The following is an 18,506-nucleotide window of genomic DNA, read 5'->3' as shown; positions in this document are numbered from 1 at the left end:
TTGGACAAGCATGGACTATCCAGGTGAGAGAACAGTAGTAGACCATTAAAAAAAATAACAGGATGAAACCCTTACGGGAATACCTTAAGTATTCTCTCTGGAGTCCAGCATTTAGGAAGGGATTAAGACAAATATCCCAGTGAAATATAATGTACTAAACTAAGCGCCCAATTTTTCAAAAAAGTTTATTTGTAAAACAAAGAGGAAAAAATGATATTGGATTCTAAAAGAGGTAGAAAAAAGGAACAAAATAAAAATATTGGCGGTGGGGGGAGTCGTACAATTTCGCAGCACACAGACTTTCAAATAAAAAGCAACAATGTTGGTCTAGCTTAATTCTATTCAGGTGGGCAGCCATGTTGGTCTGAAGCAATAGAACGACGTTTGAGTCCAGTGGCACCTTTTAAGACCAACAAAATTTTATTCAAGGTATAAACTAAGTGTATGAGAACACAAAAGCTTATACCTTGAATAAAACGTTGTTGGTGCCACCAGACACAAACTAAGTTTAGATAGTCATACTTTATCTAAATGACTCAATGAATGAGCAGAGCTCCTTTCAGTAACAAGATTTCTGGGGGGGGTGGGGGGGGTGTTAACCTTCACCCAGCATCCTGTGGCCACCAGATTCAGACAGTTCCAATGGGACAAGAGAAAATCCACACACACCCCATATATGGAAAATGGAAGCTAACCTAAACCAGTCTCTTTTTCTAAATGACCAGCCAGTTTAACCAATCCAATGCAGAATCCCATCCTCTGATGTCAGGAACTAATGTTATCAATCAGAAAGTTACTCTTTCCTGTTAAGTAGATGTTAATGACCCTGAACTTCCAAGACAAACAGTTGCTCCTGTCCAAACTGGTTTCTTTTGTTTTAAAAAGTAAGGTTGGTAAAATGGCCCAATGAAGAATGGGAATGACTGGGTTATTCCAATGTAAACTCCACAGGTCCTAGACTCCAGAATACTCCAGGGGGCACTGCTGAGCCATTTTGAAGCTAGCAGTTTTAGTCACAGGCATCTTGCCTCATCTCTTTCCACCTGTGCAAAAGAACATGCAGACAGAGGCAAGTTCAGTCAATGGCAGAGAAGATTCCTTTTTAAGTGGAGGCAGAAGCCTGTCATGTGATTTTGATGTCATATGCTCACAATTTAGTAGTTTGTTGCCTTAGGGGTTCAAGGCCGATCCCAGGTCTGGAAAGGTGAAATTAGGAGAAGGTGCCTGGCCCAACATCACTCAATGGGTTTCATGGCTAAGTGAAAATTTGAATCTGGGCCTCTCAAGTCCTAGTGGAATATACTCTAACCCAGGAGAGTCAAAACTCATTTGTTACAAGAATCTGACATAAATGGGACTTTGTGAGGCCAGGCCGTATGTGTCATAAAGACAAACAATTTTTTTTTAAATAAACTTAAAATAAAACATGCTTAAAACATTAGCGCTCTTGCAATATTTTATTTTATATAACAGTCTCTGATTACTGACCACTCTTGCTCTGAGGAGCCTCGATCAATAAAAGAGTAGCTCAGTAGCTCTGCTGCGTGATTGAGAAAGCCTGACAAAGCAAGCTCTCTCTCCCCAGCCGATGGAGAAAAGAGAGGCTTTACTCTGTAGCTCCTGTGCAATTGAGTGAGCCTGGCAGAGCAAGCTGTGATGCAGAAGGAAGAGAGAGGGAGAAGGAAGCAGATGACAGCCAGTTGCTCACGGACCTGATAGGAGCCCTCCAGGGGGCCTGACTGGGCCCCCAAACCGCATGTTTGACACATGGAGCTTCAGAGCAGCTTTTTAAACTGTCCTGACTAATCAAGATGATAATTATTTAGCGTATTTGCAGAACTACAAGATCAGTTCTTGATAGACATGCCCTGTTGATTAAGTTACATGGAGTTTATAGAAATCAGCATCCTGTATTCCAGTTCTGGTTCAGACACTACTATCTGTTCTTCCCTCTTGTTCCTTCTCTCTTCTGTCTCCGTTTTGTCACTATACCGCACATTTCCAACATGTAAGAGGGATTTCTCAAGCCTTGGGGAACCTGTGAGCACTACAGAATTTTAAGAAATGGTTGCCATGAGGGGAAGAGCAGTTATAAAATGTTGGGACACTCCATTCGTCTATGATGGAGGCAGCCATTTCTGAGCAGCACTCATTGCAGACTCAAAAGTCATGTTCCCTTGAGTCTTTTAAAATGCCTCCCGCTCTGCCCAGGAGGTGGAGAAGAGCCAGGATTTTTTTTTTCTCTGCTTTGGGGAAAAGATAATTTAAGAAAGAAGCAAGTGGACACTGAGAAACACTGTGGCGCTATACCACAGCGTCCGTGAGCACCAGACTGAGCAAAAGCCCATAAGCTATTTCATTTTTTTAAAGGACTTATTTAAACACACGCAGTTCATCTTGGAAAATTAAGGCAATAAATATATCCCAAATCCCTGGTTCACCAATACTCCCATTAAGATGTGGAGTTTTGTGAGCAAAAATTCTACTTTGTGAGCTACTGGCGTTACAATTGTGAGCTGCTGCATAAATTAGGTTGCTCTGGGGCCATTTTCCCCGAGCTAAGACAAAAATAGGTGAGCCAGGGGGCTAAAAAACTGTGAGCTAGCTCACACTAACTCAGCTTAGAGGGAACACTGCTTCTGACATGGTAAAATCACCCTGATTTCATCTATTACATATAGCAAACATGCTTCTGAAGGTACCCTCCTCCCACCCGAGAAAACACATGCGAGATAGCCTTTTGGCTCCTAATGCCAATATGGCATAAATCACCTTGTCATCACTGGAAGAGGGAGGGGAGGGGCTTCCCTGAGAAATTGTGACCTCCTGAAATCTGCCACAGCAAAATGAGCTGATCGAGGGATTCAGACCCAGGGGGTTTAAGTGCTGTGGGTGGAAAGAACGGAAAAAAAAAAGACAGGGGTAACCATGTCAAATCGTTACACTCCAACTCAAGAGAACCCCCTTTTTCAAACTCTCTCTTGCATTTTTAAATAGTCCCTCCCTGCCTGGCAAGGCCCTGTAAAAAAAGTAATGCATTATGTTAAAAAAGTAATAAAGGACACTGATGTTTTAAAACTTCTGTGATACTATATTCTTGTTGTTGCTTAAAAAAAATATAGGGCTGGTGGACACCATTAAAACCATCAGAAACAATCCAGTACTGCCACAGCCTCCATCAAGCCGGGCACACGTCCCAGTCCGAGAAGAGCCTCAGAGGTCTCCCAAATGGAGACTCTTCATTCCCCCTCCTCCTCCTCCTCCTGTGCCGCATAGATGGCCTGGTTGCGTCTTTTAATTTTCTTTTTCCCACTCTTTTCTTCTGCGTCCTCATCGCCTGCCCGCTTCAGGGATTTGTCGGAGGTGTTCTGCTCTTCCTCCTGGTCACCGCTGCTCATCTGCCCCAGGTTGGCGCTCGCGCTGTCCAGGCCGTCATCAGACGATACGTTCATGCTGCTCGGCAGCCTCCTGAGTTCGGAATACGTGGAGGTGGCATCAGACTGCTGGTCTGAGCTGTCGTTGGGATCTTCCTCACCGCTGGCTTCGTCATCCAGTATTATCTCGTCAGGGTTGATGGAGGCGGTCAACCCGGACACATCCGTATTATAGTCACTGGCTTCCCCAGTACTGTCTACCTCCTCTTCCTCCTCCTCCTCTTCTTCCTCGTCCCCTCTCTGTGCCAGAATCTCCTCCCTTACTTGCTGGATTCTGTTGTTGATGTCCACCAGACCAAACCGGGCGCAGAACTCCGTGGTCTGAGGATTGATTCTGTGGACTGGAGCTACGCGCTGCTGCGATTTGTTGCCGTTGGAGCTCGTGGCGCTGAAGTTCTGGGGGACCTGAAGGTTGTTGTTGGCCTCGTCCAGCACTGCCTTGGTATCTTCTTCTGTAACGCTGTAATCCCACCTGCAAGAAGTCGAGAAGAAGGTGAGTCAAAGTCAGGTAACCAGACTTGCACGTGCTAAATTCCAGTGGGAGCCCTTGGGGAGTAAAGTAGGGGCATAAATACTTAAATAAACTGTAATAATAAAAGTATACATCTGTCCATCTGTAGCAGGCAGAACTTATCAAAAGATAAAGATGTGTGCTCTGACCTGGATAGCCCAGGCAAGCCCAATCTCATCAGATCTCAGAAGCTAAGCAGGGTTGACTGTGGTTTAGTACATGGATGGAAAACTTCCTTGAAATACCCAGTCTAGAGGACAGGGGCAGGCTCTATTCAGTCACCTCTGAATATCCTCCAGGCCCCCATAGGAGTCAATCACCACAGGTTGACATGACTTCCAGGTAGAAACACACACACAAAAATATACAAAATACACACACAAAAAGATATAGATGTGTGTAAAGTATTATGAAATTGCAGCTGGCTTATGGTGACTAGGGATGGGATTGGTCGACTTCTTTGCCAACTTGCATTTAAAAAATTATATACTTTGAATAATTCTTGTATAGAATCTACCAAGAATCTCTGTTACTTGTTTTTTTTAACAATCCAGTGGTTCTAGAGACAAACTGCAGCCATTAGTTTCTTTTTGGCCACGTCTTTCCTTAGTGTTTAGTTAGTCCCTTCATCTTTCCTTAGCTGGGCATGCAAATAGGTCTGAGAGGAACTGAGGGTACACCAAATGCGACCCACTTGCATCACCAGCTGTGATGTCTGGTCACCCTGGCTCTGCTTCTTGCCCTTATCTTGCCCATGCCCTCTCACAAACTCCTCCTGGGGCCCCTTTGCTCCTAATCAGAGCACCCAAGTATTTGTAATGTCTGGGGGAAAGTACAGATCGCTTTTCCCTCCCCCACCAAGCACCACCCCCCCACTTTAAGTCACATCCAAAAGCAGAGCTATCAAGTTAATGTTTCCACCCCAACGCCCAAGGCAAAAGTAGTAATCCTGAAGTATCATTAGCCACTTTGTTGGAAAGAAGGATCATATAGGCAGCTAAGTAGCGACACCGAATTTCCCTGTATTCTTTTATTAATCGTCACTATTTTAAATTTACCTCATTAATGTAATAATTTAGATTTACAGAAGATAATAACAATTTTAATTCTGTATTAAATTTATTCTGGCGTGATGTTACATTGATGCATTGTTGTTGTGTTATTTTAAAAAATTAAAAGACAAAAAGTAGGGACACAGAAGTATCCCGTAACACAGGGGTTCCCGACATGGTGCCAGTGAGAGTCGTGGTGCCTGCTGATGGCTTTCCTGGTGCCCACCAAGCATTTTTAGAAAGTGGGTAGGGCCAACAGAGCTTCTGATTAACCACTGGAGATCTGGCAGATAACTGCCAGATGAGTTTTCTTAGCCAGCTCAATATGAACACTTGAGTGCCTGCAAGGATATATTGTTAATATGTTCATATCCAAAAGCATCCCATTAAACAGAGCTTCTGCCAGAAACGCTGAAGTATTGTGTATAATCTCACTCCCTGACACTTTGTGGTTGGCTCCGTCTCCTGCAATGGCCATTTTGTGGTTGCACACGCTACCCTACATCAGATTTCCAAAGGTGCCTGCCAGGACAAAATGGTTGGGGATCCTTGCTAAATACCATATGGGCAGAGGCTGGAGTGGGATGAACCAAGAGTCTAGGGTAGTGGTCCCCAACCTTTTTCGCCCCAGGGACCAGCACCAGGGCCGGCCTGCCGACCACAGCCCCAGGGCCGGGAGGGTGGGGGCACCCAATTCAACCTCCCCCTGCCCCCCCACGGTGCCTCCTCTCCCCCATTTCCTCCTCCCTCCTTTGCCCCCCCCACACAGCCTCTTTCCCCATTTTCCTCCTCCCTCCTTTGCTGGCCCCTCTCGCAGCCTTGTTGCTGCTCCACGCAGCCTCACAGCCTCCTCCCCGTTTTCCTCCTCCCTCCTTCGCTGGCCCTCTGTGCAGCCTCGCTGCTGCCCCACGCAGCCTCACAGCCTCCTCCTCCCCCGTTTTCTTCCTCCCTCCTTCGTCAGCCCCCCATGCAGCCTCATTACTGCACCGCCGCTTCGCCGCCTCCTCCTCCTCCCATTTCCCTCCCCTGTTTCCTCCTGCCTCCTTTGCCCCCGTGCAGCCTCCTTCTCCTCCCGTTTTCACTATTTTTAAGGCCAGGGAAGGGCCCATGAAGCGCTGATTGGCAGGAAAGCAAGCCAGTGATGCTGCCCTTATCTCTTTCCCTTCCCTGTACTTAAAATGGTGAAAACGGGGGTGGGAGAGAGAGGCGGCGAGGCTGCACGGCCCATTCTAAACAGGCCACGGCCCATTCTAAACAGGCCACGGCCCAGTACCAGTTCCCGGCCCAGGGGTTGGGGACCCCTGGTCTAGGGGAATTGAATAATTGACAACTTGCTTAGGTATAAGCAAGATAGCTTTCTCTCCAAGACAGAAAAAAACACAAAAACCCTATATGTGTGAGTAAGCTACAGCAGGGAAGGACCTGCAGAAGAGGCATCGGGATGTCCTAAATCAGGAGAAAACAGTGCTGTTCTGCTAGGCTTTGGACACCCATCCCCCAGGCAAACCACTGTAAGTCACCTAAACACAGCATACCACCATCACAAGGGCACTTTTGCCACGTACCCTACCAGAGTGGCTCAAGAAGAGAAAGTGAGCAGACTTTTCAGAGGTTTGGATCTCTATTCTAGAAGTAGACTTTTTTGAGAAGCCCTGGACTTTAGTTTAATTACTCTAGAAGTAATTAAATTTTGGTCCAATAGATGTCAGCAGGCCATCCAGTCAAGCTGAATTTTGGAATGTCAACCAAGCAGATGTTTGCAGGTAGGAATTCTAACATCTGGCAAGTGTCCTCTGTTCTACCTACCTGGCATGGAGTCCATTGTTTTCAGGCATATTCCAAGTGTTTGGAGACACACTGATGAGGTTGTTGGTCGCTTTGAGAACAGCAATCCATTCTGGGTCATACTCCAGGGTGTCAGAAGCGCTGGGATTGTGCTCGATCTCTACAATCTTTAAAATTAGGGGAGGGAGGGATATAAATGTGATAAAATAAATCAATGAAAACACATGCACACACTCCAGAAGTTAGGAAGCTTTGTCTCTGCCCTCTTTCAGCAGAAAGACACAGATTCTCACAACACTTTGCCTTTTTCTCCCTCTGCTTTCTTGGGGAAAGGCTGAGAAACTCTGTATCTGAAGCCAGGCTACAAAGGTTTATGCTTACCTAATGGTGCCATTCAGCACCCCCTTTAAGATCCTTGAAATCAATGGGCTTACAGAGATGAAACTCTACACTGATTTGCTCAGCGAATCCAATCAGAAATTGGGAAGAGACAAATGGCAGCCAGTTGAAGCTGTTCATTTCTCTGATGGAAAGCAATCAGATGTTTAAATTTCACGTGAAGAAATTTCGTGAAGCTGCCTTCTACTGAACCAAACCATCAGTTCATCGAGGTCAGTATTGTCTACTCAGACTGGCAGCAGCTTTGCAGTGTCTTACACAGGTCTTTCACATCCCCTGCTACCTGAGCCTTTTCACTAGAGATGCCGGGAAGTGAACCTGGGACTTTCTGCAGGCCAAGCAGATGCTCAACCAGTGAGTCACAGCCCTTCTTCCAATGGACTGTGGCAATTTTACATTTAAAAAAAAACAGAGGAAGTATCTGTGAAGGGACCTCCAGCATGGTTTTCCTTGCTAAAGAGCAGCGTGGGAGGGCACTGAACAAACTGGATTAGGGTCACAGTGTTGAGGGAGAGGGAATAATCTCTTCCCTCCCTGTGGCACCTTTCTCAACAAACAACCCCCTCCACTCAGCCCAAGCTGTCATTTATCCTGCTGACTGTTTAAGATACACTTCAGGAAAGCCAAGAACACAGACAAAGGCCTAGTAAGAATTACTTTTTCCTATCAAAGGCTCCAGCTTCAAAAACAGTCAGCCATCTTTGGATATCAGCCTTAAAAAAACCCCCAATTCTACCTGTCTCAGGCCTGACAATATATATCAAAACAAGTTGAGAACCTGGCCAGGAATCACCCGGAAGAGGAAACAACTTGACAGCTATCCTTCAAAAACTTCCTTTCCCAAGATGCTGTGAAGCCTCAGGGGCTTGCGTAGACCAACTGCCCCCTTTAACAGACGCTCCAAGCTCCTCTCAACATTCAGTGCCTTTCAGAGCATATTCAGGCCTCATCAGGCTGCTCTGGGGCTTGTCTAATTCTCCCTCCCTCCCCAATTTGCTTTTCATGAATTAAAGAAGTCATTTTTCCCCCTATATATGAAGAGTCCCAACCAAGGAGGGGACCTGTCTGACCATTTTCTGCTTCCTTGATCAAGGCCAGCCATGTTGGTATTAAGAGAACATTCGAGATAGAAGACTTCAGAGAGGCCTACCTGAAGAAAGTCTCGCTTTGGCAAGCATTTATCCAGGGCTAGAAATTTTGTTGCTTTGGGCTGCTGCTCACTGCTGTCAGCCTAGAAAATAGGAGTTAAGACATATAATATGTACATGTGCTAATTGCGGCTATTATAATAAAACAAACAAGAGACACTACTTGGAAGCAACAACGTGGAATACCTGTATATTCATTCCTCACACCCACTCAAAGCTCACATCAATGGAATAATCACATTTTGCACAGATGGAACAATCACATTTTTTTATTTACCGTATATACTCGAGTATAAGCCGAGTTTTTCTGCCCAAATTTTGGGCAGAAAAACCCCCTCCTCGGCTTATACTCGAGTCAGTGGTGTAGGGAGGGGGGGCGGGGAGGGCGGGTCGCCCCACGTCTGGGGTGTCTGGGGGGCCCCCGCACATCGTCTCGCTGTGGAAGAGGGCCCCATGGCCGAGCTCGCTTCTCCAGCCCTCTGGTCACCGCCTCCTCGTCGCCCGGCTCCTCTGGCGCCACCCGCGGGGGCTGGCGGGGTCCTCCCTGCCGGGGACCATCGGCGGAACCGGCCGCCGACCCTTCTCAGCCGCAGCCGCTCCTGGCTGGACCCCTGTTCGCAGTGGCTCCTCAGGTGCTGGAGGCGGCAGATCTGGCTCGGGCTGGCCGGGCGCCGTCGTCGTTTCTTCCTCGTCTTCCTTCTGCCTCGACGGCAGCCTCCTCGCTCCCTCGCCGCAACTGCTCCTGCGGCGGCTTCGGCGAGCGGAGGATCATGTGCAGCCCAGTGGAGCGGCGCCTGGCCGGGTTGCGGGAGTTGCGGTCGGTGCGGCCGGGCGAGGGGACCGCGGGAGACCCGGGGCTGGAGGCGCTCCTCCATAGGTTTACCAGTAACTACCGAGTATAAGCCCACCCTCGGCTTATACTCGAGTCAATAAGTTTCCCCAGATTTTGGGGGTAAAATTAGAAGCCTCGGCTTATATTCGGGTTGGCTTATACTCGAGTATATACGGTACATTATTTTTGGGGTGCCATGTTTTATTCTCTTTTTAAAAAACTAAACTTTTTTTTTGTTTACAGGACTTTCAGTTCAACCATCAATGCTTGTAGTAGCTGAATTAGGGTTATCTAGTCTAGTAGCTGAACTAGACTTTTGCTTAGCTTGACCTCCCACACAGAATCATTGTGAGAACTGAATGACATAAAGATGAATCACATATAAGATTTATGGAGGAAAGGCAGAATAAATAGCCTTAAATAATAATAAAAATTGGGGTGGGGGGAATCCTTTGAAAGCTTGGATAGCCCAGGCAAGCCTGATCCCATTAGATCTCGAAACCTAAGCAGGGTCGACTCTGGCAAGTACTTGGATGGGAGACCTCCTTGGAATACCAGATGTGGGAGGCGGGGGCAGGCTTTATTCAGCCAACTCTCTGAACATCCTCCAGACTCCCAGTAGGGGTCAGTCACCAGAGGTCACTATGACTTCCAGGTGCACAAACATGCACTCACACGCACACACAAAATACCAGAAAAAGAAAAAAGAGCTAGTCTATCATAGGGGCTAAGAGGCTGGGCTATGAACCTGTCCTTCATTCAAATCTTGCCTCTGTAACAAACTCAACCGCTCTTAGTACAGCCACTCTTCACTTGACTACCACCTTCTGTAACTTGGGGGTATCAAAACTAATAGCCTGACAAAAATATTTTAAGTATCATAGCAAGATAAGATACTCTGAACATTTGAAAGTATCAATGCTCACTATAGTTCTTGGACAGAAAAGCAAAATGCCCAGTTATTTTACAGCCACACCATGAAGAAATGTGACATACTGCTCCATGGTACACTTCTAAGCTTGATCTAAGAACATAAAAAGAGCCCTGCTGGATCAGACCAGTGAGGTATCTAGTCCAGCATCCTATCTCACAGCAGCCAACCAGTTCCCTTGGAGGACTGAAATGACATTTATTTCTTTGATTGATATCCTGCCCTCCCTGCCGAAGCAGGCTCTTAAACTAACCAAGCACTACTTATCAATCCAGAAGATCAATGCTCTGTGAATAATATTTTTCCAATAAAAATAATAAACCATCTTTCAAAAACAAACCAACCCCTAATGCTTCCTTGTTATTTCTTTGGGGGAGGAGAAGTACGAATTAAGCCCACAGCAGGTCACCCATCTTGCGTGCATGTTATATGCAGCTAAATTGTTTCTGACTTATGGCAACCCTATGATCACCAAAACATCCTATGATCTGGTCTTCCAAACTGAAGGCCATGGCTTCTCTACTGAATCAATCCAATTTTTTACCCAAATACATTTTGCTTTCTCGCAATGTGACCTCTCCCATCCTACTAAGCCACAATCAGATTTTGTAAAATCTTCATGCTGTAAGTTGTGATTGGGCTGCTATCAGCAATAAAGATACCAATTTCATTGTCAAGAGAAATCTGAGCCTGGCAGTCAAAATGACACTGTTCCAAGCAATGTTCCCTCTAAGCTGCAGAATCTTGTGAGCAAAAATTCTACTTTGTGAGCTACTGGCATTAAAGTTGTGAGCTACTGTATAAATTATTGTGCTCTGGGGTCATCCTTCCTGAGCTAAGACTAAAACGCGTGAGATGGAGGCTAAAAATCTGTGAGCTTGCTCATGCTAACTCAGCTTAGAGGGAACATTGGTTCCAAGATCCTACAAGAAACATATATGTTACCAATTATAAGAGATTCCAGCCAAATGTCCAATTTATTCTTTTAAAACAGGAATGCATTTTTATCTCCACCACAACCCATCTGGGAACTCCTCCACGAACACACAGATCTCCACACCCATTCAGCCAAATTCTCCCCTCCCGTACCTTGTGTTGCATTACGGCTGCAAATTTGACATGAAGGTGAGCTGAGAACCAGTATGCAGGCTTCAAATGGTGCAGAAGTTCCGATGCAGCAGGGCTTCCCAGTGTGTTGTCTTCCACTTCTTGGCGGAAAAAGGATTTCTTCTTAAGCAGCGCGTTCTTGTTTCCGTAATGATAGATGCCTCTGGGCCAGTCATGGGACATAAAGATATCCATGGGCTGCTTCAGCTGTTCGCCCCAAAATGAAACAACACATGAATTAAAATGTGACAGCCACTGTAAGCAAAAGAATCTAAGAGTCCAGGATGACAATGGAGACTTACAAAACATTCTCTGTGATTTTTCTTTGCTCTTTTTTTAAATCTTGTTTAAATTTTTAATAGTTTATATTTTTAAAAAGACTTACAAAAGCAAAATACAAATATTTTTCTGCCTTTTCTGGGGAAATATTGACAGCATGAAATAGCAGCTACAGCATAGCCAGCAGGGCCTTCCCATGAAAGTGTTTTGTTTTTTTTTTAAATAAATTTTATTTACTAAATTGACTATAATGTATCCTATCACTATATTCACAGCTAAACATTTATCCTTCTTACAAATCAGGTTCTTCTAAGCAAATGTATCTCATAACCAAGAAGGTATTTACGCACTGAAGAACAATACCTCAAAGCAGGGGTGGCCAAACTGCGGCTCGGGAGCCACATGTGGCCCTTTCACACATACTGTGTAGCTCTTGAAGCCCCCACTGCCCCGTCATTGGCCAGCTTGGAGAATGCACTTTGCTTTCTTTTGACCTCTCCCTCCCCCATCTATTTTCATTCCTCCCTCCCTCCTGGCTCTCCAACATCAGATGTTCATGTCTTGAGGCTATCAAACATCTGATGTTTACTCTACGTGGCTCTTACATTAAGCAAGTCTGCCCCTGCCCCAAAGCATACAAAACACACATCAAGCTGCTAGGACTGTTACCCCATTGAATGTCCTCTGGCATGGCCTTGGACTCTGAAGTATTTTTGCTAACCTGCTTGAGCTTGAACACTTCAATATTTCTCACATGGTAGACGCTTCTTAAGGTATTTTGATTGTAAGGGGGACACTCAAAGTGGCCTGAAACAAGCAACAAGACATTCATTACTATGATGAAAGCTATACTATTATTTATCAATTTTTGTTTACATTGTCTTTAGTTAGACTTTCTTACTAAGACTCAAGGCGGGTGACATCATCAGAAAACCATGCAATCTAAAAGGACCCCACCATATCATAAACAATGCAAAAACTGCAATTTGAAAACTAGATTACAAGAGTTACACAGTGCACAAACACAAAATAATGTGCAATAAACAGCGCAACAAATGGCCCTGTTCTCTTTATAAAAGTGCCCTTCTGAACAATTCCATTTTGCACCTCCTGAGAAGCAAGGGAGCCTTCCTGATCTCCTCAAGCAGATCATTCCGCCAGATGGGAGCCATACCTGGAAATGTTGAGGAAGTCTGTTCCACATACTGTCCCCTGCCAAGGAAGCTCAGAATCCCCCTCTGAGACACAAGACTGGCAATCCACCCACCTCAGGAACCTCAGCTAATAAAATAAACTCAGATTTCAAACAGCAGACTTCACTCTGCAGTGAGGCCCCTCCCAAAATACCTCTTCTGTAGTCATGAGATTTGAAAATGCCAGAGATCCCACCGATGCGTAACCCACGGTATTTCACTACTCCGGCATAACCTGAAAAGATAACAGGTTACATTATTCAACAAAAGCAAGACAGTGCTGACTGCAAAAGCCACCAGCATAAGCTTACCCCACAAAGCCCATGCAACGTCCCCGCACACCTATGTCTACCATCCCTGGAAGCTGTGGTCTTTGAGCCCTGCAGGTATGCAGATCCCTACTGACAGCAGCTTGACTTCTAGTTTTCTACTTCTGCCAGCCTGCAGGGGCACACTGCACTGAGTCAATGGTATTTGCAACGCAGATGGCAACTTCACCTCACCCATGGCCAATGCCAACTCACTCAGAGAATCCCTTCCCAGGTCACAACCAAGCCCCTCCCTGCTATGCTAATTTTCATCTCTCGTTTCAATCAAATTTACAATTCTTCAGGCATTGCCTGATTTTTTTGCATTCTGTCAAGGAAGCTGAGAGTTTTAACCAGGGCTTTTTTGTAGCAGGAACTCCTTTGCCTATTAGGCCACGCACTCCTGATGTAGCCAATCCTCCAATAGCTTACAGGACTCTTCTCACAGGGCCTACTGTAAGCTTCAGGAGGACTGGCTACATCAGGGGTGTGTGGCCTAATAGGCAAAGAAGTTCCTGCTACAAAAAAAAAAGCCCTGGATTGAACCATTGGGCTGGGGATGGGGCTCAATAGCTGAGCATCCCAGGTTCAATCCCCACCATCTTCACTTTTTAAAAAGATCAGGTAGGAAATAATGGGAAACACATGAGAACCTGGAGAGCTGCTTCCAGTTAGAGTAGACAAGACTAACATTAATTGTCTGATAGTCTGACTCAGCCTATGGCAAATTCATGTGTCCATGTATTTTGGGGGACATGGCTGGGTGGCAGAGCATTTGCTTTATATGCCGAAATACCCAGGTTGAGTCCCCAACATCTCCAGTTAAAAAGCTCAGAAAGTGGGCAATGTAAAAGGCAGGGCTTTTTTTGTAGCAGGAACTCCTTTGCATATGAAGCCACACCCCTCTTATGTAGCCAATCCTCCAAGAGATTACAAGGCTCTTAGTACAGGGCCTACTGTAAACTCCAGGATTGGCTACATTAGGGATGTGTGGCCTAATCTGCAAAGGAGTTCCTGCTACAAAAAAAGCCCTGGTAAAAGACTTCCTCACTAGCAATCAGAGCTAGTGGTGGAAACTGCCATCAAGTTGCAACTGACTTATGGTGACCCCACAGTGTTTTCAGGCCTCGAGATGAACGGAGGTAGCTTGCCATTCCCTGACCCTTTCTAACAGCCCTCGGCTTTTAAAGTGGTCTCCCATCCAAACACTAACCAGGGCTGACCCTACTTAGCTTCCAAGATCTAAGCGGATCGGACTAGCCTGAACTACCCAGGTCAGAAAGCAAACAATATTAGCCATCAAAACAGGAAACACAATTTAATACCAAGGTAGTAGATGTTTGGCGCTACCCATCCACCATATGGGAGTTCTTGCAAATGGTTGGAGGCTTCATGGTTTCCCCCAATAAAGATGGTCAAGACTGGAGCCTTCTTCTCTCCAGAATAGTACCTAGGAGAACACAATCCAAATCTCAAGGGCCTTAGACAAAAATGAGGAAACAATATCTCCTCCTAAGTTCCTGCTCAGAATAAGACCATAAGTCACTCATAAGATAGAATAGATATGGGGTAGGGGAGATGAATTTGTTAGGAAGTTTATATTCCTCTCTTCCTTGAAGGGACTAAGGGTGGTGTATATGATTATTCCCCCCCCACAAACAACAATCTTGCAGAGTAGAACCCTGAAAAGTATATTAGGCTAAGAAAGAATGACTGGCCCAAGATCACCCAGGGAGTTTTGTGGGGTATGGGTATTTGAAACCAAGTCTCTTCAGGTCTAGCACCATAATGGTTTCGGAAATCTGCTGCCAGCAAGGCAAAGTGGAAATTTGTGCATCACAATGCTAGCTGGACTTTAAGAGTGGAAAGTTTCCCAAAAGATAGGCAGCAAAGGATGATTAAGTGAATTCAAACAATACAACCCAAGGGAAAGTGTTTCTATAAATGCAGCGAGGAAGGGCAAATTAGTAAGAGGAAAGAAATGTATGAACTCATACTTTAAGAGGACAATACCAGCATTCCCTCTAAGCTGAGTTAGCGTGAGCTAGCTCAAAGCTTTTTAGCCTCCAGCTCACACATTTTTGTCTTAGTCCAGGAAAAATGGTCCTAGAGCAAACTAATTTATGCAGTAGCTCACACCTTTAATACCAGTAGCTCACAAAGTAGAATTTTTGCTCACTAGACTCCACAGCTTAGAGGGAACACTGAATAATATTGTATAGGCAGTAAGCACAAGCATGTAACCCGCACCACATACCAGAGCAATGTGAGATGTTTACAATTACAGCATATATGTGCAAAGGCTTCATTTTTATAACCTTCCACACTTTTCGGAAGTGGAAGGTAGTCATCTCTGAATACCTACATCAGGGTGTCGAACTAATTTGTTAGGAGGGCCAAATCTGATACAAATGTCATGTGAGGTAGCGGAGATATAAACTTTAGAAAGGACACAAACACAATTAAAGATATTATTTTTAAACTTAAAATATAAACATGCTTAAAACTACGTTGTAAAAGACTTTCATGGCTGGAGTTAATTAGTTGTAGATTTTCCAAGCTGTATGGCCATGGTCTTGGCATTGTAGAATCTGACTCTTGCCAGTTTGGTGTAGTGGTTAAGTGTGCGGACTCTTATCTGGGAGAACCGGGTTTGATTCCCCACTCCTCCACTTGCACCTGCTAGCATGGCCTTGGGTCAGCCATAGCTCTGGCAGAGGTTGTCCTTGAAAGGGCAGCTGCTGTGAGAGCCTTCTCCAGCCCCACCCACCTCACAGGGTGTCTGTTGTGGGGGAGGAAGGCAAAGGAGATTGTGAGCCGCTCTGAGACTCTTCGGAGTGGAGGGCGGGATATAAATCCAATATCTTCTTCTTCTTCACCTTCTTCTTGCAATATTTTTTGTTTAAAAGGGAAAAGTGGGGGAATAGTGGAATTTAACAATGCAATTTTAAAAATAAAAGCAAGGAAACAGCAGAAACTAAAAAATATAAAATGCTCTGAGCCTGGGAAAAATGATGAAATGGCATTGCAAGTTTCTCCCCCCACCCCCACCCCCCCGGGTTTACTCGGAATGGCAGTGGCCCTCCAGTATAATATTCCCCTCTGGCTGTAGATTCCCAAGTTCGAGTACTCACTAGGTCAGATCCATTGAGCAGAGACAAGCTGGCTCAAAGCATCGACTCTTTATTTGCAAGGACACACAAAATTCCAGGAAACCTGAGCTTCAACTGTCTATATAGCAGGGGTGGCCGAACTTGCTTAACATAAAGGCCACATAGAATAAACATCAGATGTTTGAGAGCCACAAGACATGAATGGCAGATTTTGAGTGCCAGAAGGCAGGAAGGCAAATAAATGGGGGGAAGGGAAGGAGAGGTGGAAAGAAAGCAGCTTTAAATGCCTTCTCCAAGCTGACTGACAGGGCGGTGGGGGGTTCTTTCACTCATAATATGTGTGAAAGAACCACATGTGGCTCCCAAGCTGCAGTCTGGTCACCCCTGCTATATAGGAACGCTGAAAGTGGAACTATCTCCACTCCATTGAAACACAATGCAGCACAGCCAAAGCTGCAAGGGAAACATGAAATGGATCTTCTATCAAGGTCCGTGGGCCCTATCTATCTGGGCAGAGACCATAATGGAAAATCCACTCCACATTCTCCCTGCAGCTCTGATAGAGTGTCTGTTCCAATTTGCCTTGCTGCTTCATTTGTGTTGCAGCCTACAAAGACAAGGCAGAAAAGGAAGGGAACTGAAGAGAAGGCAACTTTGTTGGAGCTTCAAACTGTGAGGCGGGGGCTAATTAAAGCTCTGGGTGGGCCACTTCTGGCCTGCGGGGCCAGACCTTTGAGCCCCCCCCCCCCCAACCATCACCCTGAGTCTAGGGATTTGTTAAATTAACATCACAAAATGAATGAGTTCCTTCCTTCTGTGGCAAGAGGTTACTGTGTAGCTCTTGAGCTCAAACAAGTCTGGCATGAAAACATCACAGGCTATGCATCACTCGTATCTCCTAACCTTTTCAATCTGAGCATGTGTATGCATAATTTACCGTGTGCACACATATAGCATCCTTGTTATCATGCTAGATTAGCAACTGGGAAACCCATGTCTTAATCTCCACTCTTCAGAGAAAACTCACTGGATGTCCCTGGGTCAGTCACTTTTCCCTCACAGGGCTGTCATGGTGAGGATAAAAGGGAGGTGGGCTGTCATGAGACACCATTAGGAAGAAAAGGAAATTATAAACATCTTAATAAATACAATATTTCTTGTTTTGGAGTGCACACACAGAGTATTTTAGAGTAGCCTCTAACCCATAACAGTTTTTATACTACAATAAGTCGGTTAGGCTTTACGGTTCCACAAAACTATTCCACCATCGCCTCCCACTGCACTTTTACTATAACAGATTTAACAAGCCTGCAATTTGTCATCCTAGAAGCCCCTGGACCAGGGGTGGCTAAACTGCAGCTCAGGAGCCACATGTGGCTCTTTCACACATATTGTATGGTTCTCGAAGCCCGCACCACCTCATCAGCCGGCTTAGAGAAGGCATTTAAAGTTGTTTTCTTTCCCCCTCCCCCATCTATCTGCCTATCTTCCTGCTCTCAAACATCTGACATTTATTCTGTGTGGTTCTTCCATTAAGCAAGTTTGGCCACCCTTGCCCTGGACCTTTCTAATTCTAGACACATGCTCAAATGGGGTTGAGGGGACAGGACACCCTTCGTCGTTGTTGCGATTAGCCAAAAGGCGGCTTGAATTCTGCTCATGCCCAGAGGTACTCCCTGCATCACGTAATCTCGCCCCCTCTCTGACAATCCGAGCAGACCCCGAGGAGGAATCCCACCTCGAAAAGGAAACTCCGGACTACTCACTGCGCGAAGCCTCCCATCTGTCGGTATTTGGGGGGCACGGCCATACATTGTAAATCGGCCGAGTCGCGGACGGCTTGGAAGTCCCCGGTGCAGAGAAGCAGGTCCGGCCGCGCGTGGCCATGTCGCTGCCCCATCAACTCGATCGTCTCGTACATCTTATCCAGCGCGCCATGGCAGCAACCACTCACGGCCACCTTCATTTTCGAGACTCCGCGCATGCTCCGGCGACGTCTCTGACGCAGGCACCCTTCTTGAGGCAAAACTCTTTCCCGGAGTCTGCTGCGAAATGCGCATGCGCAAACAGACAGGGGCAACGACGGTTGGGCGGCGCTATTGCGACCGTTGGGCGCTTTTTCCTCCGCGTTTTTCCACCTTAATTTAGATTGGCGCCTCTGGCTGCCGGTGAGGGAAGTGATCGCTCCAGAGCGAAATCTGGGACGTTTCGGAAATGAAAAATTAAATGATTCGCTATTAAAGACTAGAGTAAAAACGTTATTTAGATTTATTTTTTAACTTTATTTTTATAACTTTGTACATAGCGGTTGAAAAATAAATGTGTAATTTCATTACAGGTTGGAAATAACTTATAACTGAAACAACTCAACAGGAACCTTACAACCAAATAAGTCATAAAAGTGACTGACTTTT

General features: G+C 45.6%; 1 protein-coding gene across 1 annotated transcript; it reads right to left on the bottom strand.

Annotated features, from left to right (window-relative positions):
- Positions 1-3,070: 3,070 nt before the first annotated feature.
- DBR1 (debranching RNA lariats 1) lies at positions 3,071-18,115 on the bottom strand. The gene is made up of 8 exons (XM_060258179.1): positions 17,859-18,115; positions 14,305-14,429; positions 12,826-12,906; positions 12,200-12,285; positions 11,182-11,406; positions 8,332-8,412; positions 6,804-6,949; positions 3,071-3,906 (listed from the first exon to the last, which is right to left on the bottom strand). Exons 1-8 carry the CDS (start codon positions 18,074-18,076, stop codon positions 3,240-3,242), a joined length of 1,629 nt encoding a protein of 542 aa, XP_060114162.1. The 5' UTR covers positions 18,077-18,115; the 3' UTR covers positions 3,071-3,239.
- Between the last annotated feature and the right edge of the window lie 391 nt (positions 18,116-18,506).

The sequence above is a fragment of the Heteronotia binoei genome, chromosome 17 (genome assembly GCF_032191835.1).
Source record: "Heteronotia binoei isolate CCM8104 ecotype False Entrance Well chromosome 17, APGP_CSIRO_Hbin_v1, whole genome shotgun sequence".
Classification (NCBI taxonomy): Eukaryota; Metazoa; Chordata; class Lepidosauria; order Squamata; family Gekkonidae; genus Heteronotia; species Heteronotia binoei.
The sequence above is the reverse complement of the archived record's forward strand: the minus strand, read 5'-3'. Positions and strand labels throughout refer to the sequence as shown.